Source organism: Oncorhynchus masou, chromosome 10 (assembly GCF_036934945.1).
Source record: "Oncorhynchus masou masou isolate Uvic2021 chromosome 10, UVic_Omas_1.1, whole genome shotgun sequence".
Classification (NCBI taxonomy): Eukaryota; Metazoa; Chordata; class Actinopteri; order Salmoniformes; family Salmonidae; genus Oncorhynchus; species Oncorhynchus masou.
In genome coordinates this window covers 20,249,088-20,276,486 of record NC_088221.1, presented here as the reverse complement: position 1 = coordinate 20,276,486, position 27,399 = coordinate 20,249,088, and the positions used below count along the sequence as shown (strand labels likewise).

At 43.5% G+C, this 27,399-nt stretch overlaps 1 protein-coding gene across 1 annotated transcript in view; it reads right to left on the bottom strand.

Annotated features, from left to right (window-relative positions):
• Positions 1-26,911, bottom strand: part of vwa8 (von Willebrand factor A domain containing 8) — a 110,933-nt gene extending 84,022 nt beyond the window's left edge. The window contains 14 exon segments of the mRNA XM_064976148.1: positions 1,159-1,272; positions 9,335-9,495; positions 10,061-10,138; positions 10,471-10,605; positions 12,970-13,113; positions 13,259-13,363; positions 16,021-16,129; positions 16,225-16,274; positions 16,404-16,568; positions 16,665-16,832; positions 23,460-23,570; positions 25,856-25,986; positions 26,123-26,200; positions 26,649-26,911. Coding sequence (XP_064832220.1) covers positions 1,159-1,272; positions 9,335-9,495; positions 10,061-10,138; positions 10,471-10,605; positions 12,970-13,113; positions 13,259-13,363; positions 16,021-16,129; positions 16,225-16,274; positions 16,404-16,568; positions 16,665-16,832; positions 23,460-23,570; positions 25,856-25,986; positions 26,123-26,200; positions 26,649-26,787 — 1,688 coding nt within the window. The 5' untranslated portion in view covers positions 26,788-26,911.
• Between the last annotated feature and the right edge of the window lie 488 nt (positions 26,912-27,399).

Here is a 27,399-nt window from a genome sequence, read left to right as displayed (position 1 = left end):
CGCTCGCCCACACGACGCCATACACGCTGTCTGCTATCTGCCCAGTACAGCTGAAACCACGATTCATCTGTGAAGAGCACACTTCTCCAGCTTGCCAGTGGCCATCGAAGGTGAGCAGTTGCTATCTGAAGTCAGTTACGACACCAAACTGCAGTCAGGTCAACACCCTGGTGAGGACGACGAGCCCGCAGATGAGCATCCCTGAAACAGTTTCTGACAGTTTGTGCAGAAATTATTTGGTTGTGCAAACCCACAGTTTCATCAGCTGTCCATTTGGCTGGTCTCAGACGATCCTGCAGGTGAAGAAGCCAGATGTGGAGGTCCTGGTCTGGCATGGTTACACGTGGACTGCAGTGGCATTTTATTGTGCCCAGCACAAGGTGCACCGGTGTAATGATCATGCTGTTTAATCAGCATCTTGAAATGCCACACTTGAAATGCTTACTAACAGGGATGTAAACAAGTTTGTGTCCACAATTTTAAAAAAAAAGAAGCTTTTTGTGGGTATGGAACATTTCAGTGATATTTTGTTTCAGCTCATGAAACTTGGGACCAACACTTTACATGTTGCGTTTACATTTTTGTTCAGTGTAGTTGAAAAGTTGCTAATTAGCTCAAATGCAAAAGTTTTCAGGAATGAGATTTGAAAACGCAACCATTGCGTTAACCTTAATGAAAGGAAAATGGTAAGGATGAGTCATTGGAAACAAAAAACAATCACACGTTCACATTATAAACCCACCCATCCACCCTCCTTTCGTTTTTGCCTTAAGTAACATTCTGCCTTATGAAACCATATCAAATGTTACACAACATACTAATTTGAGTGTCCTGGATTTACTTTCACTATGTTACGTCTAGTCTATGAGACCAGGCTGCCACAGGGAGCTCGGAAGAGAAACTCCAGTTATTATTTGATTTATTTATTTTACCAGGTTAGACTCATTACAAATCTATTTTGCAAGAGACCTGGACAAAATAGTAGCACACAAAATGATGCCACAGGCTGGCAAAACAGGAAGTTGCATAGCTGGAGATAATGGGTGAACAGGTTGCTCCCCAGGGCAGCACTGGCACAGCACTGACACTTTGGCACCAGCTCTAACTAACATACATGCCTCAGAATATGTGTTCCTACATGCGTGTATGTGTGTGTACCTTTCCTGTAGCTGTTCGTCTGTAAGCTGTAGCTCCTCCTTGAGTGCCTGGTATCTGTCCCACCTCAGCAGCCTGGACCCGTCATACAGAGACAGCTCCCTGTCATGGAGTAACCTAAATTACAGTAGAGATAGTATTAGTAGGTGATTGATACAGGACCAGTCACAGTGGCCAGCACAACATTGGACAAACTAGATATAGTATTAATGGTTAACTGATCTAGGACCAGTCACAGTGACCAGTAACCTGTAATACAGTAGACATAGTATTAGTGCATGGGTATTCAACCGGGGACACGCAGACCCCCAGAAAATAAACATTATATTTAAAACAATTAGTGCATTTTGCCCCCCCACCCCCCCCCAACGTTTTTATGAATATCGCTAGCAACAACACACCCACAGTAGAGAAGAAAAGAGGAGAATATCTTTATAATGATGTCAACTTTATTTCTCAAATATTGAGTCATTTACACTCCCTGGAGTATCTGACATAGGCTTTGAAACAGCACCTGCTGCTGGTAAGCTTCCCTGACTTGGACATTCATTTGGTCACTCTTTATTTGTAAAGTCCATCTGTAAACTATAAACAAACTATCTGTTGATAAGCAACTATCCACCTGTTGATAAGCAACTGCTTGCTAAGGTTACGGTTCGCATAAGGATTAGGGTTGAGGTTAGAGTTAGGGCTGGAGTTATGGTTAAGGTTAGGGCTAGGATAAGGGTTAAGGTTAAAGTTAGGATAAGGGTTAAGGTTAAAGTTAGGATAAGGGTTAAGGTTAAAGTTAGGATAAGGGTTAAGGTTAGGGCTAGGATAAGGGTTAAGGTTAAAGTTAGGATTAGGGTTGAGGTTAGAGTTTGGGCTGGAGTTATGGTTAAGGTTAGGGCTAGGATAAGGGTTAAGGTTAGGGCTAGGATAAGGGTTAAGGTTAAAGTTAGGATAAGGGTTAAGGTTAGAGTTAGGGCTAGGATAAGGGTTAAGGTTAGAGTTAGGATAAGGGTTGAGGTTAGAGTTAGGGCTGGAGTTATGGTTAAGGTTAGGGCTAGGATAAGGGTTGAGGTTTGAGTTAGGATAAGGGTTGAGGTTAGAGTTAGGATAAGGGTTAAGGTTAGAGTTAGGATAAGGGTTGAGGTTAGAGTTAGGGCAAAGGTTAAGGTTAGAGTTGACGACACAACAGTGGTAGGCTTGATTACCAACAACGACGAGACGGCCTACAGGGAGGAGGTGAGGGCCCTCGGAGTGTGGTGTCAGGACAATAACCTCACACTCAACGTCAACAAAACTAAGGAGATGATTGTGGACTTCAGGAAACAGCAGAGGGAACACCCCCCTATCCACATCTGTGGAACAGTAGTGGAGAGGGTAGTAAGATTTAAGTTCCTCGGCATACACATCACAGACAAACTAAATTGGTCCACTCACACAGACAGCATCGTGAAGAAGGCGCAGCAGCGCCTCTTCAACCTCAGGAGGCTGAAGAAATTCGGCTTGTCACCAAAAACACTCACAAACTTCTACAGATGCACAATCGAGAGCATCCTGGCGGGCTGTATCACCGCCTGGTACGGCAACTGCTCCGCCCACAACCGTAAGGCTCTCCAGAGGGTAGCGAGGTCTGCACAACGTATCACCGGGGGCAAACTACCTGCCCTCCAGGACACCTACACCACCCGATGTTACAGGAAGGCCATAAAGATCATCAAGGACAACACCCACCCGAGCCACTGCCTGTTCACCCCGCTATCATCCAGAAGGCGAGGTCAGTACAGGTGCATCAAAGCTGGGACCGAGAGACTGAAAAACAGCTTCTATCTCAAGGCCATCAGACTGTTAAACAGCAACCACTAACATTGAGTGGCTGCTGCCAACACACTGACTCAACTCCAGCCACTTCAATAATGGGAATTGATGGGAAAGGATGTAAAATATATCACTAGCCACTTTAAACAATGCTACCTAATATAATGTTTACATATCCTACATTAATCATCTCATATGTATACGTATATACTGTACTCTATCATCTACTGCATCCTTATGTAATACATGTATCACTAGCCACTTTAACTATGCCACTTTGTGTACATACTCATCTCATGTATATACTGTACTCGATACCATCTACTGTATCTTGCCTATGCTGCTCTGCACCATCACTCATTCCTATATTTATGTACATATTATTTATCCCCTTACACTGTGTATAAGATATTAGTTTTGGAATTGTTAGTTAGATTACTTGTGGGTTATTACTGCATTGTCGGAACTGGAAGCACAAGCATTTCGCTACACTCGCATTAACATCTGCTAACCATGTGTATGTGACAAATAAAATTTGATTTGATTTAGTGTTAGGATAAGGGTTAAGGTTAGGGCTAGGAAAAGGGTTAAGGTTAAAGTTAGGGCAAGGGTTAAGGTTAGGGCTAGGATACGGGTTAAGGTTAGAGTTAGGGCAAGGGTTAAGGTTAGAGTTAAGGTTAGAGTTAAGGTTAGAGTTAGGGTAAAGGTTAGGGCTAGGATAAGGGTTAGAGTTAGGGCAAGGGTTAAGGTTAGGGCTAGGATACGGGTTAAGGTTAGAGTTAGGGCAAGGGTTAAGGTTAGGGCTAGGATAAGGGTTAAGTTTAGATTTAAGGTTAGAGTTAGGGCTAGGGTAAAGGTTAGGTCTGGGATAAGGGTTAAGGTTAGAGTTAGGGCTAGGGTAAAGGTTAGGTCTGGGATAAGGGTTAAGGTTAGAGTTAGGGCTAGGGTAAAGGTTAGGTCTGGGATAAGGGTTAAGGTTAGAGTTAGGGCTAGGGTAAAGGCTAGGTCTGGGATAAGGGTTAAGGTTAGAGTTAGGGCTAGGGTAAAGGTTAGGTCTGGGATAAGGGTTAAGGTTAGAGTTAGGGCTAGGGTAAAGGTTAGGTCTGGGATAAGGGTTAAGGTTAGAGTTAGGGCTAGGGTAAAGGTTAGGTCTGGGATAAGGGTTAAGGTTAGAGTTAGGGCTAGGGTAAAGGTTAGGTCTGGGATAAGGGTTAAGGTTAGAGTTAGGGCTAGGGTAAAGGTTAGGTCTGGGATAAGGGTTAAGGTTAGAGTTAGGGCTAGGGTAAAGGTTAGGTCTGGGATAAGGGTTAAGGTTAGAGTTAGGGCTAGGGTTAAGGCTAGGTCTGGGATAAGGGTTAAGGTTAGAGTTAGGGCTAGGGTAAAGGTTAGGTCTGGGATAAGGGTTAAGGTTAGAGTTAAGGTTAGAGTTAGGGCTAGGGTAAAGGTTAGGTCTGGGATAAGGGTTAAGGTTAGAGTTAGGGCAAGGGTTAAGGTTAGGGCTAGGATACGGGTTAAGGTTAGAGTTAGGGCAAGGGTTAAGGTTAGAGTTAAGGTTAGAGTTAAGGTTAGAGTTAGGGTAAAGGTTAGGGCTAGGATAAGGGTTAGAGTGAGTGCAAGGGTTAAGGTTAGGGCTAGGATACGGGTTAAGGTTAGAGTTAGGGCAAGGGTTAAGGTTAGGGCTAGGATAAGGGTTAAGTTTAGATTTAAGGTTAGAGTTAGGGCTAGGGTAAAGGTTAGGTCTGGGATAAGGGTTAAGGTTAGAGTTAGGGCTAGGGTAAAGGTTAGGTCTGGGATAAGGGTTAAGGTTAGAGTTAGGGCTAGGGTAAAGGTTAGGTCTGGGATAAGGGTTAAGGTTAGAGTTAGGGCTAGGGTAAAGGCTAGGTCTGGGATAAGGGTTAAGGTTAGAGTTAGGGCTAGGGTAAAGGTTAGGTCTGGGATAAGGGTTAAGGTTAGAGTTAGGGCTAGGGTAAAGGTTAGGTCTGGGATAAGGGTTAAGGTTAGAGTTAGGGCTAGGGTAAAGGTTAGGTCTGGGATAAGGGTTAAGGTTAGAGTTAGGGCTAGGGTAAAGGTTAGGTCTGGGATAAGGGTTAAGGTTAGAGTTAGGGCTAGGGTTAAGGCTAGGTCTGGGATAAGGGTTAAGGTTAGAGTTAGGGCTAGGGTAAAGGTTAGGTCTGGGATAAGGGTTAAGGTTAGAGTTAAGGTTAGAGTTAGGGCTAGGGTAAAGGTTAGGTCTGGGATAAGGGTTAAGGTTAGAGTTAGGGCTAGGGTAAAGGTTAGGTCTGGGATAAGGGTTAAGGTTAGAGTTAGGGCTAGGGTAAAGGTTAGGTCTGGGATAAGGGTTAAGGTTAGAGTTAGGGCTAGGGTAAAGGTTAGGTCTGGGATAAGGGTTAAGGTTAGAGTTAGGGCTAGGGTAAAGGTTAGGTCTGGGATAAGGGTTAAGGTTAGAGTTAGGGCTAGGGTTAAGGCTAGGTCTGGGATAAGGGTTAAGGTTAGAGTTAGGGCTAGGGTAAAGGTTAGGTCTGGGATAAGGGTTAAGGTTAGAGTTAAGGTTAGAGTTAGGGCTAGGGTAAAGGTTAGGTCTGGGATAAGGGTTAAGGTTAGAGTTAGGGCTAGGGTAAAGGCTAGGTCTGGGATAAGGGTTAAGGTTAGAGTTAAGGTTAGAGTTAAGGTTAGAGTTAGGGCTAGGGTAAAGGTTAGGTCTGGGATAAGGGTTAAGGTTAGAGTTAGGGCTAGGGTAAAGGTTAGGTCTGGGATAAGGGTTAAGGTTAGAGTTAGGGCTAGGGTTAAGGTTAGGTCTGGGATAAGGGTTAAGGTTAGAGTTAGGGCTAGGGTAAAGGTTAGGTCTGGGATAAGGGTTAAGGTTAGAGTTAGGGCTAGGGTTAAGGTTAGGTCTGGGATAAGGGTTAAGGTTAGAGTTAGGGCTAGGGTTAAGGCTAGGTCTGGGATAAGGGTTAAGGTTAGAGTTAGGGCTAGGGTAAAGGTTAGGTCTGGGATAAGGGTTAAGGTTAGAGTTAAGGTTAGAGTTAGGGCTAGGGTAAAGGTTAGGTCTGGGATAAGGGTTAAGGTTAGAGTTAGGGCTAGGGTAAAGGCTAGGTCTGGGATAAGGGTTAAGGTTAGAGTTAGGGCTAGGGTAAAGGTTAGGTCTGGGATAAGGGTTAAGGTTAGAGTTAGGGCTAGGGTAAAGGTTAGGTCTGGGATAAGGGTTAAGGTTAGAGTTAGGGCTAGGGCTAGGGTAAAGGTTAGGTCTGGGATAAGGGTTAAGGTTAGAGTTAGGGCTAGGGTAAAGGTTAGGTCTGGGATAAGGGTTAAGGTTAGAGTTAGGGCTAGGGTTAAGGCTAGGTCTGGGATAAGGGTTAAGGTTAGAGTTAGGGCTAGGGTAAAGGTTAGGTCTGGGATAAGGGTTAAGGTTAGAGTTAAGGTTAGAGTTAGGGCTAGGGTAAAGGTTAGGTCTGGGATACGGGTTAAGGTTAGAGTTAAGGTTAGAGTTAAGGTTAGAGTTAAGGTTAGAGTTAAGGTTAGAGTTAGGGCTAGGGTAAAGGTTAGGTCTGGGATAAGGGTTAAGGTTAGAGTTAGGGCTAGGGTAAAGGTTAGGTCTGGGATAAGGGTTAAGGTTAGAGTTAAGGTTAGAGTTAGGGCTAGGGTAAAGGTTAGGTCTGGGATAAGGGTTAAGGTTAGAGTTAGGGCTAGGGTAAAGGTTAGGTCTGGGATAAGGGTTAAGGTTAGAGTTAAGGTTAGAGTTAAGGTTAGAGTTAAATAAAGCATTACATACATTTTGGCCACTAACCTTTATTTAAAAATGGTCCAACGCAGCCGTTTTTAGTTCAATATCAAATAATTTCTTGGGGAACAATTAAGTACCTTACTGTGATTGTTTTTAATGAAAATGGTCAAAAAGCAACAACAATTGCTTCTTAGCAAAGAGCAATTTCTCAAGCAAAAATGTTGCTTGGACTGACTGGGATTGTCTGAGTCGGGAGGAGGAAACTGAAAATGAGCTGTTATTGGCAAAGAGGTTTGGAACTGTATTCTTATTGGTCTATTAACTAATATACCGCATGGTGATGTCACCATGGAAGGCCAAAACTCCATCCCACCAAAACAGGCTGAAGTTTCAGGCGGCCTTTTCAAACAGTTCTTACAATAAAATTATCATAATTTTCTCAATTTCACAGTAATATTCCAACCTCTTAGTGTGGAAATATACACTAAGCACACAAAACATTAAGGACGCCTTACTAATATTGAATTGCACCCCTCCCCCTTAGAACAGCCTCAAATCGTCGGGGCAGGTACTAAACTAGGAGTTGAAAGCGTTCCACATGGACGCTGGCCCAAGTCGACTCCAATGCTTTCCACAGTTATGTCAAGTTGGCTGGATGTCCTTTGGGTGGTGGACCATTCTTGATACACACAGAAAACCGTTGTGTGAAAAACTCAGCAGCGTTGCAGTTATTGAGACAAAACGGTGTGCCTGGCACCTTCTACCATACCACGTTCAAAAGGCACTTAAATATTTTGCCTTGCCCATTCATCCTCTGAATGGCACACTTACACAATCCATGTCTGAATTGCCTCAAGGCTTAAAAATCCGTCTCCTCCCCTTCATCTCCACTGATTGAAGTGGATTTAACAAGTGACATCAATAAGGGATCATAGCTTTCACCTGGATTCACCTGGTCAGTCTATGTTAAGAAAAGGGGAGGCAGGTAGCTCAGGTAAACTCAGTGTAAATCATGCTTTTGACTGCACTGGGCCCTTTAACCGTGCTAAAACAGCTGCTTAGCTAATATATGTGTTTGGAGCAGAGTTTCCATTAGCCGGTTATAGCCAGCTTTTGGCCGCAATTTTTGTTGTGGTTGAAAAGTGGATAAATCAAATTTGAGCTGGCCAATTGTCCAGGAAAAGTAAAATCCCATAGCAAAGTAATCCTTTTTAGCCTATTCATTGATGGAAATACCAGTCGATGTAAATACATTTGACTTGTCTTGCTTATCGGTCTAATTTGCATCATTTGATGGAATGAATTTACAGCATACAGAGCCTTTGAGCAGAAAGTCCGTCAGACAGCACAAGAGTTGGTGCTACAGCAACTCAAACAGCACATGCATTTGCAATAGAAGGCAGGCTTCATCAGCGAGTCACACACCACTTTGCAAAGAGCTGGAGGCAGTATGCATTTGGAAAACATAAATTGAATTGTTTGAAACCTGAACGCTTTTACTACATTGCCTACCTCACTTCCAAGTAGCCTATTCAAACTCGATCATATCTGTGGGGCAATTATTTCATATCTAATTATTTCATTGTACAGTAGACAAAGGCACAATGCTAGTCCTATTAGCAACCCATGCTAGTTGCATATTAGAGCTCCCCTCTTTCATCCCAATGGTGTTTTCCCGTTAATTGCATTATGGAACAAACATTTGCACGTAGCCTACTGCCTTATGCGCATTGCTGCTCCTTTAATGTGAAGAAATAATAGCTTATCAGCATGTTAAGCTAAACGTTCTGATCTGTTGCATCAGACGCATTGCTTTTTAAAAAACATCCTTATGTAACCTAGGCCTACTGATCGTATGAATTTGGGCTCAATCATCCCACAACTGTCCCAGAGTCTGTTTGGAAAAGGCTCTTTCTTTCTCGACAAGCTGAACAATAGAATAGGTCAACTTTTCTTCTATGGGGTAGAGTAGACATAGGTTAGTGATTTTGCTGTTTGAAATGTGGACAGTTATTCTAACTTCAAAGTGCGCATCAGAATTCGGTACACTGTTGCGATCCCTTGCATGTTCTGCAAATATGAACTACCATAATCTGAATGTGGTTTCTGTCATTCTGAGCACCGTGGGTGGACGACCCAATCATGTTACGCTCCCAATGCATGTGGTCCCGATACATTTCTCAAGTGTACAGTAAATTAAAATGCTGCCGGTCAAATGTTCAGAGCCACAAGTTCCTAATGGAAACCCTGGATTGGCGTTACCTTTCTAGCTAATAGAGTATGTTGAGTTTACACTTGCTTTTCCAATTATAATGTGGGTAGGTCAAAATAATGAAAAACTATCCACCAAATCTATTCATTTTAAAATGTTGATTACTTCTCCTTGCCGTTATCATTCACCTGATGAAAAAAAGTTTTTCTTATCATATGATGGGGGTCTCTGGTTCGCCGGTTTGCCTGTGAGGGGGTCCCTAGACAAGAAAAGGTTGAAGACCTATTTAATAGCGGATGACTGATATAGGACCAGTCACAGTGGCCATTAAGCTGTAATACAGTAGACATGCTATTAGTAGATGATATGCTATATGTGAGTGTGCACATGTTCCTGTCTGCATGTGTGTGTGTGCCTGCAACTGCGCGGAAGTGACTATGTACCTGGAGAGTACAGACAGGGTTCCCAGGTTGACTCGGTGTATGCCGTCCAGCAGCAGTAGCTTGCCCTCCTGGGCAGCAGTGACCAGGGGAGAGGGTCTCCACGCTGTGTCTCCATTAGCTAACGTGTAGCGCTGCTGTAACAGGTCCCTTGCTGTCATGTCCTATAAGCAGGTGACAAAGAGATAGAGATGAGGTGTTGTAATTATTGCCACTGTCTCACAAACACACAGATCCTGACAACCTATAAGCCACATATTGTTTGTAACACACACACACAATCACTCTCTCTTAGAAAACATTTTCTTTCACACACACGGCACACATCGAGTTATGTGAGGAACGTGCTCCTGTGAAATACAGTACATTAACCACTGGGACAGAGCCATGAGTGACCCATTACCATGTGTCTGCTATGGAAGGGACAACTGCATGTGTGTGTGTAGTCTGAGAAAGACATCCTTCTCTCTCAGTCAGTTATCAAGTCCATCAACGTGGAATAAAGCATGACAATCATTAATTCAATCAAAACTCCATTATCGAACTGTTGAACATAATGTTTCCAGTTGTCTTTTGCCAAGAGGAAGATGTGGCATCTCAGTGATGCAGCTCTGGACAACTGAACTTCAGCCAAGGGGTTGTTTTCTCCAACACACACACACACACGCACACACACACACACACACACCGAGCCTCCAAATGAAGAGTTGGGAGGTACTGTATTCCTACCTGATAGAGCATTACAGGCTCCATGCTGTAACCCAGCATCTCAGCAAACTCTTTGGCAACCACTGACTTGCCGCAACCCTGAAAACATACACAAGACTCGGTCATAATGTTGTCCAAGTAGCAAAAGCAAACCAACACACATTAAACGTAACTAAGCATCTTAGACGGAGGTTAGCGTGCGTGTGTCAAATAAAACAATCTAATCCAATTATATTTGTCACGTAAAAAAATAACAAGTAATAGAAGAGGTATAGTATGCATAGTAATAGCCTGATGTGGACACAATAGGATATACAGTATAGATAATGAATGTACTATGTCAAGAATGACTGCATTTACAAATATAAATTAGGTAGTGTCTTGGTCAAGCAGGTGAATAAATAGTATATAGCAGCAGTGTGTGTGTGTACCTTAGCCCCTATAAGGCACATGTCTTTGACTAGGTGTGACTGCACCATCTCAGCCAGGAGCTGGGCGTGGCTCGGGGTGCTGATGAATGCGGGGTTACTGTTGGGGGGGCGGGGTGCTTTGGTGCCTGCTGGGACCTGTAATCAGAGAGTATTACAGCTAATATTCTTCTTGATGTCGATGTTTACTTCGCTTTGGCAACACTGACCTTGTTATTCATGCCATTAAAGCATATTGAATTTCAGAGATACCGATAAATATATACACTGCTCAAAAAAATAAAGGGAACACTTAAACACAATGTAACTTCAAGCCAATCACACTTCTGTGATATCAAACTGTCCACTTAGGAAGCAACACTCATTGACAATACATTTCACATGCTGTTGTGCAAATGGAATAGACAACAGGTTGAAATTATAGGCAATTAGCAAGACACCCCCAATAAAGGAGTGGTTTTGCAGGTGGTGACCACAGACCACTTCTCAGTTCCAATGCTTCCTGGCTGATGTTTTGGTCACTTTTGAATGCTGGCGGTGCTTTCACTCTAGTGGTAGCATGAGAAGGAGTCTACAACCCACACAAGTGGCTCAGGTAGTGCAGCTCATCCAGGATGGCACATCAATGCGAGCTGTGGTAAAAAGGTTTGCTGTGTCTGTCAGCGTAGTGTCCACGGCATGGAGGCGCTACCAGGAGACAGGCCAGTACATCAGGAGACGTGGAGGAGGCCGTAGGAGGGCAACAACCCAGCAGCAGGACCGCTACCTCCGCCTTTGTGCAAGGAGGAGCAGGAGGAGCACTGCCAGAGCCCTGCAAAATGACCTCCAGCAGGCCACAAATGTGCATGTGTCTGCTCAAACGGTCAGAAACAGACTTGATGAGGGTGGTATGAGGGCCTAACGTCCACAGGTGGGGTTTGTGCTTACAGCCCAACACCGTGCAGGACGTTTGGCATTTGCCAGAGAACACCAAGATTGGCAAATTCGCCACTGGCGCCCTGTGCTCTTCACAGATGAAAGCAGGTCCACGCAGAGCACATGACAAACGTGACAGAGTCTGGAGACGCCGTGGAGAACGTTCTGCTGCCTGCAACATCCTCCAGCATGACAGGTTTGGCGGTGGGTCAGTCATGTTGTGGGGTGGCATTTCTTTGGGGGGCCGTACAGCCCTCCATGAGCTCACCAGAGGTAGCCTGACTGTCATTAGGTACCGAGATGAGATCCTCAGACCCCTTGTGAGACCATATGCTGGTGCGGTTGGCCCTGGGTTCCTCCTAATGCAAGACAATGCTAGACCTCATGTGGCTGGAGTGTCAGCAGTTCCTGCAAGAGGAAGGCATTGATGCTATGGACTGGCCCGCCCGTTCCCCAGACCTGAATCCAATTGAGCACATCTGGGACATCATGTCTCGCTCCATCCACCAACGCCACGTTGCACCACAGACTGTCCAGGAGTTGGCGGATGCTTTCGTCCAGGTCTGGGAGGAGATCCCTCAGGAGACCATCCGCCACCTCATCAGGAGCATGCCCAGGCGTTGTAGGGAGGTCATACAGGCACGTGGAGGCCACACACACTACTGAGCCTCATTTTGACTTGTTTTAAGGACATTACATCAAAGTTGGATCAGCCTGTAGTGTGGTTCCCTAATTTTTTTAATTTTTTTTTTATATATATATATATATATATATATATATATATATATACTGCTCAAAAAAAGATATATATAATTTAGATGAAGATCAGATCAGATCAAATTTGATGACCAATTTATGCAGAAATCCAGGTGATTCCAAAGGGTTCACATTATTTTTCTTGCCACACACACACATACACACATACACACATACACACATACACACATACACACATACACACATACACACATACACACATACACACATACACACATACACACATACATACATAGTGCATTCGGAAAGTATTCAAATACCTTGACTTTTTCCACATTTTGTTACACCTTATTCTAAAATGGATTAATTAGTTTTTTCCATTCAATAGGACCCGAATGCACTGTGTATATATATAGAGAGAAAGAGAAAAATAAAGAGAAAACGAGAGAGATGAATCCAGTAATGCTAAAGAAAACAGAGAGTTCATATTAACTAGAAAAACAACCAGATATCACCATTTTGTTACACATCAACACACACCATCTTTAATCCATATTACGTACTTCCCTTTCTCTCATAATCCGGCAGATATGGGGCCTCACGGAAGATAAAACACACACACTTCCAGGGTCCCACATGAGAGTTCAAACACACAACAAAAAAGAGCTTTCAAAGAACTGCAGATAACGCCACCATTCTCACTGACCAGGCGACTTGGAACTGAGGACCAAAGCCATATACCGTCTAGTAGATGGCTGTGGACCTGAACATCTCTTTCAACTCTGGTATGTCATTCCTCCAAACCCCACACTGCCCCAGTAGTCAGCCTTCTCTACAGAATGGTTCACAATCACAAAGGGGTTGTGTTACCTGGAAGGTGATGTCCTTGTCTGTGATGCGGACTGTGACGTCAGCCTGGGCTCCAGGCTGGCCGGGCTGCTCTGTGTTCGCTGGCGCCACCTTCAGGACAGCACTGGAAGCCGGCTGCTGACACGCATCCAGCAACTCAAACCTCTGGAGAGAGACGACAACAGTCAGCTGTGTGTGTGTGTGTGTGTGTGTGTGTGTGTGTGTGTGTGTGTGTGTGTGTGTGTGTGTGTGTGTGTGTGTGTGTGTGTGTGTGTGTGTAACTGTGCATGCTGTCCGTGTGTGTTCTTACACTAAGAACCCCCTCCACGGCGGTGCAGCCCTCCTTCCCCAACATGGCTTGGTAGGGGTAGAGCCTCTGCACTAGCTGCTGGGACGACAGCATGGGAAAATGCTCCTGGAAGCACACAGGAACAGGGAAAGGGTTTGTTGGTTGGTTGGTTGGATGGTTGGTTGGTTGGTTGGTTGGTTGGTTGGTTGGTTGGTTGGTTGGTTGGTTGGTTGAAACTGAATATATGAGTACCAGTCAAAAGTTTGGACACACCTACTCATTCGAGGGTTGTTCTTTATTTGTACTATTTTCTACATTGTATAATAATAATGAAGACATCAAAACTATGAAATAACACATATGGAATCAAGTGTTAAACAAATCAAAATATATGTTATATTTGGGGCCTCCTGGGTGGCGCAGTGGTCTAAGGCACTGCATTGGGTTTCGAGCCCAGGCTCTGCCGCAGCCGGCCGCGACTGGGAGGCCCATGGGGTGGCACACAATTGCCCAGCATCGTCCGGGTTAGGCCGGCAGGGATATCCTTGTCTCATCGCGCACTAGTGACTCCTGTGGCGGGCTGGGCGCAGTGCACGCTGACCAGGTTGCTTGATGTACGGTGTTTCCCCCGACACATTGGTGCGGCTGGCTTCCGGGTTGGATGTACGTTGTGTCAAGAAGCAGTCCGTACGGGAGTTGCAGTGATGAGACAAGACAGTAGACACTACCAATTGGATACCACGAAATTGGGGAGAAAAAGGGGTAAAATAATCAAATACATTTTTAAAATAAATAAATATATATATGTTGTATTTGAGATTTTTCAAAGTAGCCACCCTTTGCATTGATGACAGCTTTGCGCACTCTTGGCATTCTCTCAACCAGCTCCATGAGGTAGTCACCTCAAATGCATTTCAATTAGCAGTTGTGCCTTGTTAAAAGTTAATTTGTGGAATTTTTCCTTCTTAATGCATTTGAGCCAATCAATTGTGTTGTGACAAAGTAGGGGTGTTATACAGAAGATAGCCCTATTTGGTAAAAGACCCAAGTCCATATTATGGCAAGAACTTTGAAAGTATCTGCAAGTGCAGTTGCAAAAACCATCTAGCGCAATGATGAAACTGACTCTCATGAGGACCAAACTCTGGGAAGACCCAGAGTTACCTCTGCTGCAGAGGATAAGTTAATTAGCGTTAACTGAAACTCAAATTGCAGCCCAAATAAATGCTTCACAGTTAAAGTAAGACACATCTCAACATCTATTATTCAGAGGAGACTGTGTGAATCAGGCCTTCATGGTCAAATTGCTGCAAAGAAACCACTACTAAAGGACACCAATAATAAGAAGAGACTTGCTTGGGCCAAGAAACACAAGCAATGGATATTAAACTGGTGGAAATCTGTCCTTGGGTCTGATGAGATGTTTGGTTCCAACAGCTGTGTCTTTGTGAGACGCAGAGTAGATGAACGGATGATCTCCGCGTGTGTGGTTCCCAATGTGAAGCATGGAGGAGGAGGTGTGATGGTGCTTTGCTGGTGACAATGTCAGGGATTTATTTAGAATTCAAGGGACACTTAACCAGCATGGCTACCACAGCATTCTGCAGCGATACGCCATCCCATCTGGTTTGCGCTTAGTGGGACTATCATTTGTTTTTCAACAGGACAAAGACCCAAAACACACCCCCAGGCCGTGTAAGGTCTATTTGACCAAGAAGGAGAGTGATGGTGTGCTGCATCAGATGACCTGGCCTCCACAATCACCCGGCCTCCACAATCACCCGACCTCAAACCATTCGAGATGGTTTGGATGAGTTGGACCGCAGAGTGAAGGAAAAGCAGCCAACAAGTGCTCAGCATATGGTGAAGCTGGTTGAGAGAATGCCAATTGTGTGCAAAGCTATCATCAAGGCTAAGGGTGGCTACTTTGAAGAATCTCAAATATAACATATATTTATTTAACACTTTTTTGGTTACTACATGATTCTATATGTGTTATTTCATTGTTTTGATGTCTTCAGTATTATGTAGAAAATAGTACAAAATAAAAGAAAAATCCTTGAATGAATAGGTGTGTCCAAACTTTTGACTGGTACTGTAAATTGCCTAAATAACTGATTGATAAGTTGGTTGACTTATTGTCTAATTGATTGATTGTTTGGTGGGTGAATTGACTCTTAATAATGTGGAGGAGTCGACACAGACCAAGGATATCTGTCAAGCAGCTCTATGTCCTCACTCCCTTGTCCCTCACCTCTACATCCATTTCCCTCCAGACGTTTCTCAAAAGTACTGGAAGAGCAGGAGGCGGGTTGTCCCCAGAGAAGTCAGGCAGACCAAGGCTAGCGCTATACCCTCACTCCTCTCCTCCCCCTCCTTCATGCTTCGCTCATCCCTCCATCAGTCTTACAAGTACTGTGAGAGCAGGAGGCAGGTTGTCCCCAGAGAAGTCAGGCAGACCAAGGCTAGCCCTATATCCTCACTCCTCTAATCCTCCTCCTTCATGCTTCGCTCATCCCTCCATCAGTCTTACAAGTACTGTGAGAGCAGGAGGCAGGTTGTCCCCAGAGAAGTCAGGCAGACCAAGGCTAGCCCTATATCCTCACTCCTCTAATCCTCCTCCTTCATGCTTCGCTCATCCCTCCATCGGTCTTACCAGTACTGTGAGAGCAGGAGGCAGGTTTTCCCCAGAGACGTCAGGCAGACCAAGGCTAGCCCTATACCCTCACTCCTCTCCTCCCCCTCCTTCATGCTTCGCTCATCCCTCCATCCATTGGTCTTACCAGTACTGTGAGAGCAGGAGGCAGGTTGTCCACAGGGAAATCAGGCAGACCCAGGTTGGATGACTCCTGGGAACAGAGAGTGGTGGCAAACGACAGCAGCTGGGACACCCTGAGATACAAAGAGACAACACAGCACATGTAATAGGCTATTACTAAATTATAACTCTGTTCAAAGTTGTACAGCATTAGTGTGTGTGTCTTTACCTCTCGGCAGGCACGTTTGGTCCAACAACGTACAGGATTTCCAACTGATCCTGAGAGAGAAGAAATAGGAAGTAATCAGACACGACACTGGTGCTTCAAAGTGTTTCTCCTTCTCACCCACATCTGTAATTAATATAGCCCGTAGGATAGGCTAGTTGATCTGGGATCGTTGCTCTAACCTTGAAGGGTAGGTAGTAGATGTCTCTGGCTTGGAAGCGGGATCGGAGGGGCGGGTCCAAAGGGTTGCCTTTGTACCGGGGGACAGGAAGTCCCAGGGCGATGACCCGGAAGTCCTCGCTCACACGCACAATCTGCCACGCATCCAGCTCCTCTTTGGTGTGCTCCTGCAGGGGACAGGGTTAAATCAACTGCCTTTGTACGCTGGGGCAGTAAAGTTGCTCAATACGCCCACACACAGCTGACACACACACAGGTCTCACCGTCAGTAGTTTGTCGTAGCGCTGGTAGGACATGAGGAAGCGTCCGTCCTCCAGTTGCATCTCTCGGTTCTCCAGCAGGTTGTTCAGAACCGGGAGAACGTTCCTCTCCGCTTTCTCCAGCCCCTCTAGAACCAGGATCCTGCCCTCTGTCGCCGCCCGCACCGCACACTGCAATACAACTTTAGTTATACAATGCACATAAACTAGACACTGTAAAACGACGCAAATTACATGTGATGAACTGATAGGTTTTATCGATTGACTGCTTTGTTGATGAGTTGATTGACACACATCAGGCTAACAGGACTATTCCCTGAATCCCTGTGTATCTGCAAGCACTACTACCTCTGCTTGTCCTTCCCAACCCATGTTCCAATATCGACATTACTACGTAAAAGTTTACCCTTATCTTTATAGTCAAACTGCCCCGCTTTGTTGAACAACACAGACCTACCATAATGCTTTCCTAAGAATGTCCTTCTGGGTCAAAACAGTCTGGCTATTTTAACACAGGGTTTATTCTACCCTAACCAGACGTGTGATAGGTCTATTGTGTTAAGAAGATAAACTGTGTTTGTGTCTGTGTGTCCGTGTGTTCGTGTGTCTGTGTGTGTTTGTGTCCGTGTGTGTGTGTGTAGGCAAATCAAACAGCTCTGACGTCAAAGGCAAGAAACTTTAGCCATCTGGGCCGACCACAAAGCGATGTTGCCATATAATTAGGTTTACATGTAAATACACGGCCCGGGTCTCTGGGAAGAGCAACCATAAAAACTATAGCTGGAACCAGATGACTATATATAAACCATTGGTCCATTTTCAGCCCAGAGGACACTGTAATCAGATAATTGGTAGAAATGTGGAGTGACGCAGGACGGCGAGAGGACGGAAAACCATAAGCAGGCCTTGTGTGTGTGTGTGTGCGCGCGTGTGTGTGTGTTGTGCTGGGTTTGGGTTGGATACAGAAGAGGACGACATGGTTGGAAGAGAAAGAAAAACATCCCTCAAAATACTTTCTCTGGCTTTTTATAATAAGAACCCCACAGAGCAATGGGACTGTTGCCTTGCGTTGGATATGGCCTGGAACCTGGAGAAAAGACGCAAGAGAACTGGCTAGCTAGTAGCTGGAGTTGACTTGACAGCTACAGGTAACTGCCCAAATAAAGGAAACGCAGTAATAAAATGTCTTAACAGGGTGTTGGGCCACCTTGAGCCAGAACAGCTTCAACGTACCTGGACATAAATTCTACTAGTGTCTGGAACTCTATTGGAGGGTTGCGACACCATTCTTCCACAAGAAATTCCATAATTTGATGTTTTGTTGATGGTGATGGAAAACACCGTCTCAGGCACCACTCCAGAACCACACCACTGTTTAATTGGTTTGAGATCTGGTGACTGAGACAGCCATGGCATATGGTTTACTTCATTTTCATGCTCATAAAAACATTCAGTAACCACTTATACCTTGTGGATGGGGACATTTTCATCCTATGTGAGTATAGCCATGGTAGACAAAATAATGGCTTGCCCAGCATTTTTATACATGACCCTAAGCATGATGGGATGTTAAATGCTTAATTAACTCAGGAACCACACCTGTGTGGAAGCACCTGCTTTCAATACACTTTGTATCCCTCATTTACTAAGTGTTTCCATTATTTTGGCGGTTACCTGTAGATCTGGGGGTTAGGCTATGTCACAGGAAGCAGGAACAAAAAGTTCCTTGATTCTTAGAAAGTCTTACTTGAAACTGAAATGGTACGGTAGCACTCAATATCCCATAATCGACTCCAGCAACTCCGTTCCTGTTGTCATGCCATAGAAGAAGCTAAAGCACAAGGCTAGGGCATTCATTGGTCCAACTAGGTCATTATTGAAGGTGAGATTCCAATCACTGTAATGACGTCTATTTGCAGATTGACTAGCCTCCTGGGTTGGAGGATGTTTAATATAATTAGAGTTGGACCTGATTTCAAAGGACCAGGTTGTTTTTTGTTTTTTATCAAAAAGGGACTTAGGTGGTTGGCATGGCAGGGGGGGGGGGGGGTATGTGGCGTAGCTGAATTTTAGAGAACATTTGAGCGGCCCCCATCTAGGTGGTGTAGAGAAATGTTTGCAATTTTAAGCCGATTTCCTGCAATTCCACATATCCAAAAATGTCCCAATTTCAATTACGATCTTGTCTCATCGCTGCAATTCCCCAACGGGCTCGGGAGAGGTGAAAGTGGAGTCACGCGTCCTGCGAAACATGACCCGCCTAACCACACTCCTTAACACCCGCCAACCGCACCAATGTGTCAGAGGAAACACCGTTCAACTGGATACCGTGAACAGCCTGTAGGCACCCGGCCCTCCACAAGAACTTGCTAGGACGTGATGAGCCAAGTAAAGCCCCCCCCTGGCCGAACCCTCCCCTATCCCGAACAACGCTGGGCCAATTGTGCACCGTCCAATGGGACACCCGGCAACGGCTGGTTGTGGCACAGCGCAGGAATGAACCGGGGTCTGTAGTAACGCCTTAGACCGCTGCACCACTCGGGAGGGCCTCTTCCACACATTTCTCCATGAGATTTTTTTGCAGTTTTAAAACAAATTTCCTGAGATTCAACATATTCTGCCATGGAGCTAAGATAAAATATTGCCGTTTTAAAGCTATTATCCTGCAATACGCATTTTGTCATGACTAATGCTGTGTTATTTTGCTCAAACATAATAAAATCCATACTGCTAAATTCATTGTTTTTGGAATTTTCAATTCTCCTTGACAGTCTAGCTTTAATTTTGGTGATTGTTAGTTCTCAAAGATTATATTATAAAAAAATATATATATATTAGTCCATTATCTTTTCTACATACTTTTTATCTTAAAGCATTTTTATGCCGGAAATATATTTTAAAAAATAACACTAAGAAAACACCATTTGGGCTTAGGTGGCCCAATAAAATGCTTAGGCGGCCCGCCCAAGGATTTCAATGGCAGAAGAATCTCTGGGGACAGTGATTATTTCCAGCCCTGGATCTATATTAGATGCTGACTACAGGGATGTTGAATTGGAGGAGTCTATTAGTGAGAGAAGAGAGGGAAGAGGAGAGGGGAGAGCAGATGGGTTGACACACAAAGCCTGAATATAGGTCTCCAAATGAGCGCAAGGCCCACAGGAATACACTGATGCTCTTATCAACACACCCTTCTGCTAGTACCCAATCCTGACAGAAAACCAGTTTCATGCATCCCGATCCACACACACACACCAACAAATCTAGCCAAAACAGCCATTGCTGAAGTAAATGACAAATTTGTGAATAATGTTGACACCAATTAGCTCAATCCATAATGGTGCAGCTATTCAGCACCTGTTGCCATGGGAACAATGGAAACCTGTTTTCTCTTGGATGGGATGGATGGTGGCCAGCGGGGAAGCGGGGGACGAGAGGAGGTGGAAACAATAATCCTGGTTGCTTTGCTTGCATTGGAAGAAGAAGAGGAGGAGGAGGAGGAGTAGGCCACAAAAGCAACATTGCTCTGCCTCTTCCTGCAGCAATTTGATCCTTGCAGCAAATTATACATTTTACATATTGTCTAGTTGAATAAAGTAGGCCGCAAAAAATGAATTATTGCAAGATGGGTGATGTTTTCCCTGATTGAATGGCCCTCGGATCAATCATCAAGGGTCTATCATCTGAACCCCAGGGAGAGGATGATCCGAGGGCTTCCCCCTGGGGGAATCACTGCAGTTTATGTCTCCATGGTGACTCAGCTGACTGTTTCTAGGCAGAGTAGAGACCAGTGGATGAGTGTCTACAGGGCTTGACATTAACATTTTGATTGTCACTTGTCCCCCCCAAAAGAAGGTCTATAACACAAATGGGCCAAAAAGATAACTGAAAATGGTTTTGTATGATGCAAGGAACCACTTTACAAAATAAAATGTATTATAATCATTCAAATGTAGGTGACCCTCTTTCTATTGGCATTTTTGCATATTCAAGCCGGTCTCAAAATACAACACTGCCCCTTTAATCCTCTCCTGGAGGCTGGTTGGCCACCCATCATATACTACAAAACATCACAATTACAAACATATACTTTTTTATTTCTTTTTAAAATAATTCCTCATTCAATAAATCAGGGATCAAATGGCTAAAGTAGGCTACTTCAAAGCAAGATAACTAACTAAGATATGAATCCCAGCTTTCCAAAGGTCAGATTGATTTCTCAGCTCCCAATATTAAGCGCTGGAGAGATGGTTTTACAACTGAAGTAGGCCTATGTAGCATTGGTTTAATAAGGCACCTGTTCATCAACTGCACACAGGGGCAATTGTCTGGGGCCAAGTTAACCTTCCCTTTCATGTAAGAAAGTCATGACCATCATGCTTTTAGTGAAAGAGAATAATTTTGTACATGTTTATTTTTTATTTTACCTTTATTTAACCAAGCCAGTTAAGAACAAATTCTTATTTTCAATGACGGCCTAGGAACTGTGACCATCATGCTTTTAGTGAAAGAGAATAATTTTGTACATGTTTATTTTTTATTTTACCTTTATTTAACCAAGCAAGTCAATTAAGAACAAATTCTTATTTTCAATGACGGCCTAGGAACAGTGGGTTAACTGCCCTGTTCAGGGGCAGAACGACCTTGTCAGCTCGGGGATTTGAACTTGCAACCTTCCGGTTACTAGTCCAACGCTCTAACCACTAGGCTACCCTGCCATGAGTCACCTTGCTTAGGGCGTCCTTCCCGTGATAATTTTTATGTAGAAGGACAGAAGCTCAATTCTGGTGACTTTTTTAAAAGGACATTCTACTCCAAAATTCATGAAAATAAAATGATGCTCACACCATCTAAAATATAATTTCCACATCCAGAAATGGGTCAAATAACAGCATGGTGTCCATCTGCATTTACCCCATTGGACACAACATCCTGATTATTTTTATTATAAATTATTATAAATATGAATATATAAATTATTATTATTCCCTAGAATTTTTGCATAGATATTTTTTTACATTTACTAAAAACTCAAAGGTTTTTTACTTGTCCCGGACAAGTGTTAATGTTGAGCCCTGAAGTCTATATGCATCCTCTTATCCATCTCATTGAATCATCATCTTATTTGGGTCAGGTTGAGAGATACAATTCCATCCATCTTTTTTAAATAATAAGGGACATGCATTGGTTTAGCCTAAAAATATATCATTTGAACTGGGCAAATTTCAGGTCTGCTGAGCGCAAACATGAACGTTGCGCGTTTACTGTGAACACTGAGGCTGTACCCGCTTTAAGTTACAGTAGCCTACTTGATCATAATGTAGGCCTACTAGAGTGGCCTACCATCAAAAACAATGGAGAAAATGCAATCCATAACATTTTACGACCGCTCATGCTGTAAACACAGTGCAGTTTTAAGTGAATGGCACAGATCCATATATGGCAATAGTCTATTTGCAAATAAGCCCACTGCAGCTTTGATTGGTTACGCCATGCGGGTCTGTGTAGAGTATGGGCTGAGTCGAGCCTATCATTGCAATAGAATCCTAGTCTGGTGTGTTTTGCCGACAACAAAAACTCTTGCATAGCTAGTTTTGCATACTAAGTGTTGCATAGTTTGTTCTGTTTCAGTATGTTGCATTGAAAGTGGCTAATACTGCGTTGATTCAATCACAGTTCCCACAGTAAAGGGAAACGTTGATAGTGTTAACTAAGGGGAAAAACTCTAGAAAGTTGAAGTTCAATCTCTGAGCGGGCTGATATTTCTTCAGCATGGCAGTCCTGGGGAGCTACGCGCCTACGCACAGCTTAGCGGGAACATTGGTGACAAGTCAGTAATAACATGTCCGCATAAATTCTATCCAATCTTCATGAAATATGAAGTTATTTTTAAATGTTGAGGAATGTTACCTGGCAAAATCATTGATACTGCTTTCAGATCGCAGATGTATGAGCTAGCTAGCTCACCAGCTCACAGAATGGACTGTGTCCTGGTGGATCTCACTGATCATTAGATGGTTAGTGTAGAATAGGGATGGAGGGAAAATCGATACAGTAGAGTATCGCAATATTATATTGATTCTATGACTACAAGTATCGATTCTCTAAAAAGGCAGTTATTAAGGTTGGCTAGCGCTAGTCGGCTGTACCTGCACAACAATGTTGGTATTTCTCCTCCTATAGTTTGTCCTCAAACTTCCTTTTAAAATGGCGAGCGAACATGTTTTCAGCACTTTTATTTCAATGACTGATCAAAACGTTTTTATTTTGGCTCTCTTTCAACCCTCTGCAGCAGACATAGTGAGCAATATGTTTGGAACATCGAATCACTATAAAATAGCAGTATCGAATCGCAATACATATACAATTGTGATAAATCGTGATACATATAGAATTGCAATACATATCGTATAGGCACCTAAGCATCATGATATAGTATCGTGTGGTCCCTGGCAATTCCCAGCCCAAGTGTAGAACCAAGCCACAAATAAACCAACCAGGAAAGGGGTCTTTATGTTGACAGCAGCTTATCTAACCAGTGCTGCTGGAGAGTGGAGCTTTGATCAATGAGGTGCTCTCATCGGAAACCAACAAATGAGTGCTGTTTTTAACAATAAAGCGTATAACCATCAACATGTAGCTGCAATGACAAAAGACTAAATGTCTTAATGTTCACACCACTGACATATCTGACCAATGTTTTAAAACACCTTTGCAGAACTTCACATTGATAGCTATATAGTGCATACAGATAGATTGACGGACGGATGGGCTGACGGACATATGAACGGTACTCACCTGGTCTATGTAAAAGGCTGTTCCAGATCGTATCTCTCTTCTTTGTTTGAGATCTGTCTCTGTAGTGTCTCTGGACAGAGCTACATACTCCACCTCCCTCTTCGTCAGCTCCTAACCAATCAGGGAAGTCAACACAACACTTTAGAACACTTCCTAATACTAGAGTACTCCATAACACTTTAAAAACACTCAATAATGCTGTACAGTGTATACTTGTACTAATAGTAATTAGTTATCACATAGCTTTTGATAGTTTATTGCATGGTAATAGTAACTAATATCACTAGTAATAGTAACTATAGCGCTATGCTACTGTTGAACATAGGTTTTGGAAATTCACTAAGGATTGGCAACTCCTGTAATACAGCACCACTCCCTAGATGGGCTTCAGCATGGATAAAGAGCGGAACGTCCACACTCATCATGCTGCTGCTACTGTCTATTATCTATCCTGTTGCCTCGTCACTTTACCCCTACCTACAGTTGAAGTCAGAAGTTGACATACACCTTAGCCAAATACATTAAAACTCAGTTTTTCACAATTCTTGACATTTAATCCAAGTAAAAATGTCCTGTCTTAGGTCAGTTAGGATCACCACTTTATTTTAAGAATGTGAAATGTCAGAATAATAGTAGTAGAGAGAATGATTTATTTCAGCTTTAATTTCTTTCATCATATTCCCAGTGGGTCAGAAGTTTATATTCACTCAATTAGTATTTGGTAGCATTGCCTTTAAATTGTTTAACTTGGGTCAAACATTTGGGTAGCCTTCCACAAGCTTCCCACAATAAGTTGGGTGAATTTTGGCCCATTCCTCCTGCCAGAGCTGGTGTAACTGAGTCAGGTTTGTAGGCCTCCTTGCACGCATGTGCTTTTTTCAGTTCTGCCCACACATTTTCTATGGGATTGAGGTCAGGGTTTTGTGATGGCCACTCCAATACCTTGACTTTGTTGTCCTTAAGCCATTTTGCCACAACTTTGGAAGTATTCTTGGGGTCATTGTCTATTCGGAAGACCCATTTGCAACCGAGCTTTAACTTCCTGACTAATGTCTTTGAGATGTTGCTTCAATATATCCACCTCATTTTCCTACCTCATGATGCCATCTATTTTGTGAAGTGCACCAATCACTCCTGCAGCAAAGCACCCCCACAACATGATGTTGCCACCCCCGTGCTTCACGGTTGGGATGGTGTTCTTCGGCTTGCAAGCCTCCCCCTTTTTCCTCCAAACATAACGATGGTCATTATGGCCAAACAGTTTTATTTGTGTTTCATCAGACCAGAGGACATTTCTCCAAAAAGTATGATCTTTGTCCCCATGTGCAGTTGCAAACTGTAGTCTGGCTTTTTATGGCGGTTTTGGAGCTGTGGCTTCTTCCTTGCTGAGCGGCCTTTCAGGTTATGTCGATATAGGACTCGTTTTACTGTGGAAATTGATACTTTTGTACCTGTTTCCTCCAGCATCTTCACAAGGTGCTTTACCATATTCTTCTTCATTCCTTTACATTTGTGTGTATAAGGTACTTGTTGTGAAATTGTTAGATATTACTGCATCGTCGGAACTAGAAGCACAAGCATTTCGTCACACTCGCATTAACATCTGCTAACCATGTGTATGTGACCAATAAATATGATTTGAAGGTCCTATGCTGTTGTTCTGGAATGATTTGCACTTTTCGCACCAAAGTACGTTCATCTCTAGGAGACAGAATGCATCTCCTTCCTGAGCAGGATGATGGCTGCGTGGTCCCATGGTGTTTATACTTGCATTCTATTGTCTGTACAGATGAACGTGGTACCTTCAGGCGTTTGGAAATTGCTCCCAAGGATGAACCAGACTTGTGGAGGTCTCCAAAAAGATTCTGAGGTCTTGGTTGATTTCTTTAGATTTTCCCATGATGTCAAGCAAAGGGGCACTGAGTTTGGTGGTAGGCCTTGAAATACATCCACAGGTACACCTCCAATTGACTCAAATTATGTCAATTAGCCAATCAGAAGCTTCTAAAGCCATGACATAATTTTCTGGAATTTTCCAAGCTGTTTAAAGGTCACAGTCAACTTAGTGTATGTAAACTTCTGACACACTGGAATTATGATACAGTGAATTATAAGTGAAATAATCTGACTGTAAACAATTGTTGGAAAAATTACTTGTATCATGCACAAAGTTTATGTCCTAACCAACTTGCCAAAACTATAGTTTGTTAACAAGACATTTGGGGATTGGTTGAAAAACGAGTTTTAATGACTCCAACCTAAGTGTATGTAAACTTCCGACTTCAACTGTATATGTACATATCTAACTCAATGTCCTCGTAACCCTGCACATCGAATCGCTATTTGATTTGATTGCTCAGTGGACTAGTAGAGTGAGTGTGTGTGTTTGTTTTCACCAGGTACTTCATGGCGATGGATCGTCGTAGGGGTCCAGGGGGTCCGATGAGGAACACATCCTGACCCAACAGATCCTTCTGCATGATCCAACGCAGGTGCTGGACCACAGTCTGGGGCAGGGTCTCTGACACTAAAAACACAAGGAAGGACATGCAAACACAAACTCACTGTCTCATTCATTCTCTCGCTCTTTCTCTCTCACAAACACAACACACAGACAGAAATACATTGCATTGAAGGTAGAGCATATCACTGGTGCTACATACTGTGATTGATGGGCACTAGCTCTGGGTTCCTGGGTGTTTTGAGCTGGTAGGAGATCTCCCCTATCTTCACTGTGTCACCTGACACACAGAAGAAAAAAGATTGTGTACAATACAGTGATTGATGCCACACACAAAACTAATACAACGTTTGCAGGAACAAATGCCACATAAGTAAAAACCAATAGGAGTAGGCCTAACGTTAACTAGGGATGATGTGTTTCGGAAAGTTTACCATGTTATGTGAATGTGACAGTGTAATCTGATAGCTTGGATTACAGTAGTTGTAAAACACTTAGCTAGCTAACTACCAGCAACATACGAAATGTAGGTGACAGGTGACAGCTAGCTAACAATCTAGTTACTTCCATGGTGTGGCTAGCTAGCTAACTTGCTAGCCTGTTACATCAGCCCACTTTAAATATACATTTAAAGACGACAAAAGTGGGGTTTTAGGCTCAAAAACAATAGTTGAACACTATGATAATAGCCTGTAGTGTTACTATTAACGTTAGCTAGGGTCAGTCACCTGCCGATGTGTTGAGGAGTTTGACCTCATGAGTATTCCACGTCCAGCCGCCTTTGCCCAGGACAGGACCTAAAATATTCCGCATTCTCCTCGCAGCCACAGCCGCAGCCGTGCCTTTGCACAGGATCTGCGAATGCATGGTGAATTACAGAAGTTATCGAAGTCAGAATCCAAAAATACAAGACCGTTTTGACTGTTATTTAGCAGTTAGCTACATTCCCTCATGATGGTTTCATAATGTAGCTACGCCGACAACCTTTCAAATGGCGGAAGATAATAAATGATGAACAAAATGCGTCCGTGAGAAATGTCTTCCGTAGTGGAATCACATCTACCACTTCAACTACCTAGTTCCTAACTCCACAGTAAACTAGTATCTACGCCTATTAGAAGTATTACCATGTAATTAACGTGGACTGTAAGTAAAAGCACAGATAGGGAAACAATCGTAATAGTGTAAGAAATTGTGTAAAAAGAACGAGACCTAGGGCCTAAGCTGAAGGAAAGAGTTGTGCCACCAGGAATTATAGTGCATATGGCTTCCTGACATTCAGGACATATATACTAGGCGGTGTCAGAGGAAGGCCTAAAAAATGGTCACCCAAGTCATAGATTGTTCTCTCTGCTACTGAACGGCAAGAGGTACCGGAGCACTAAGTCTAGGTCCAAAGGCTCCTTAACAGCTTCTACCCCCAAGCTATGAGGCTGCTGAACAACTAAACAAATCAAATGGCCACCCGGACTATTTACA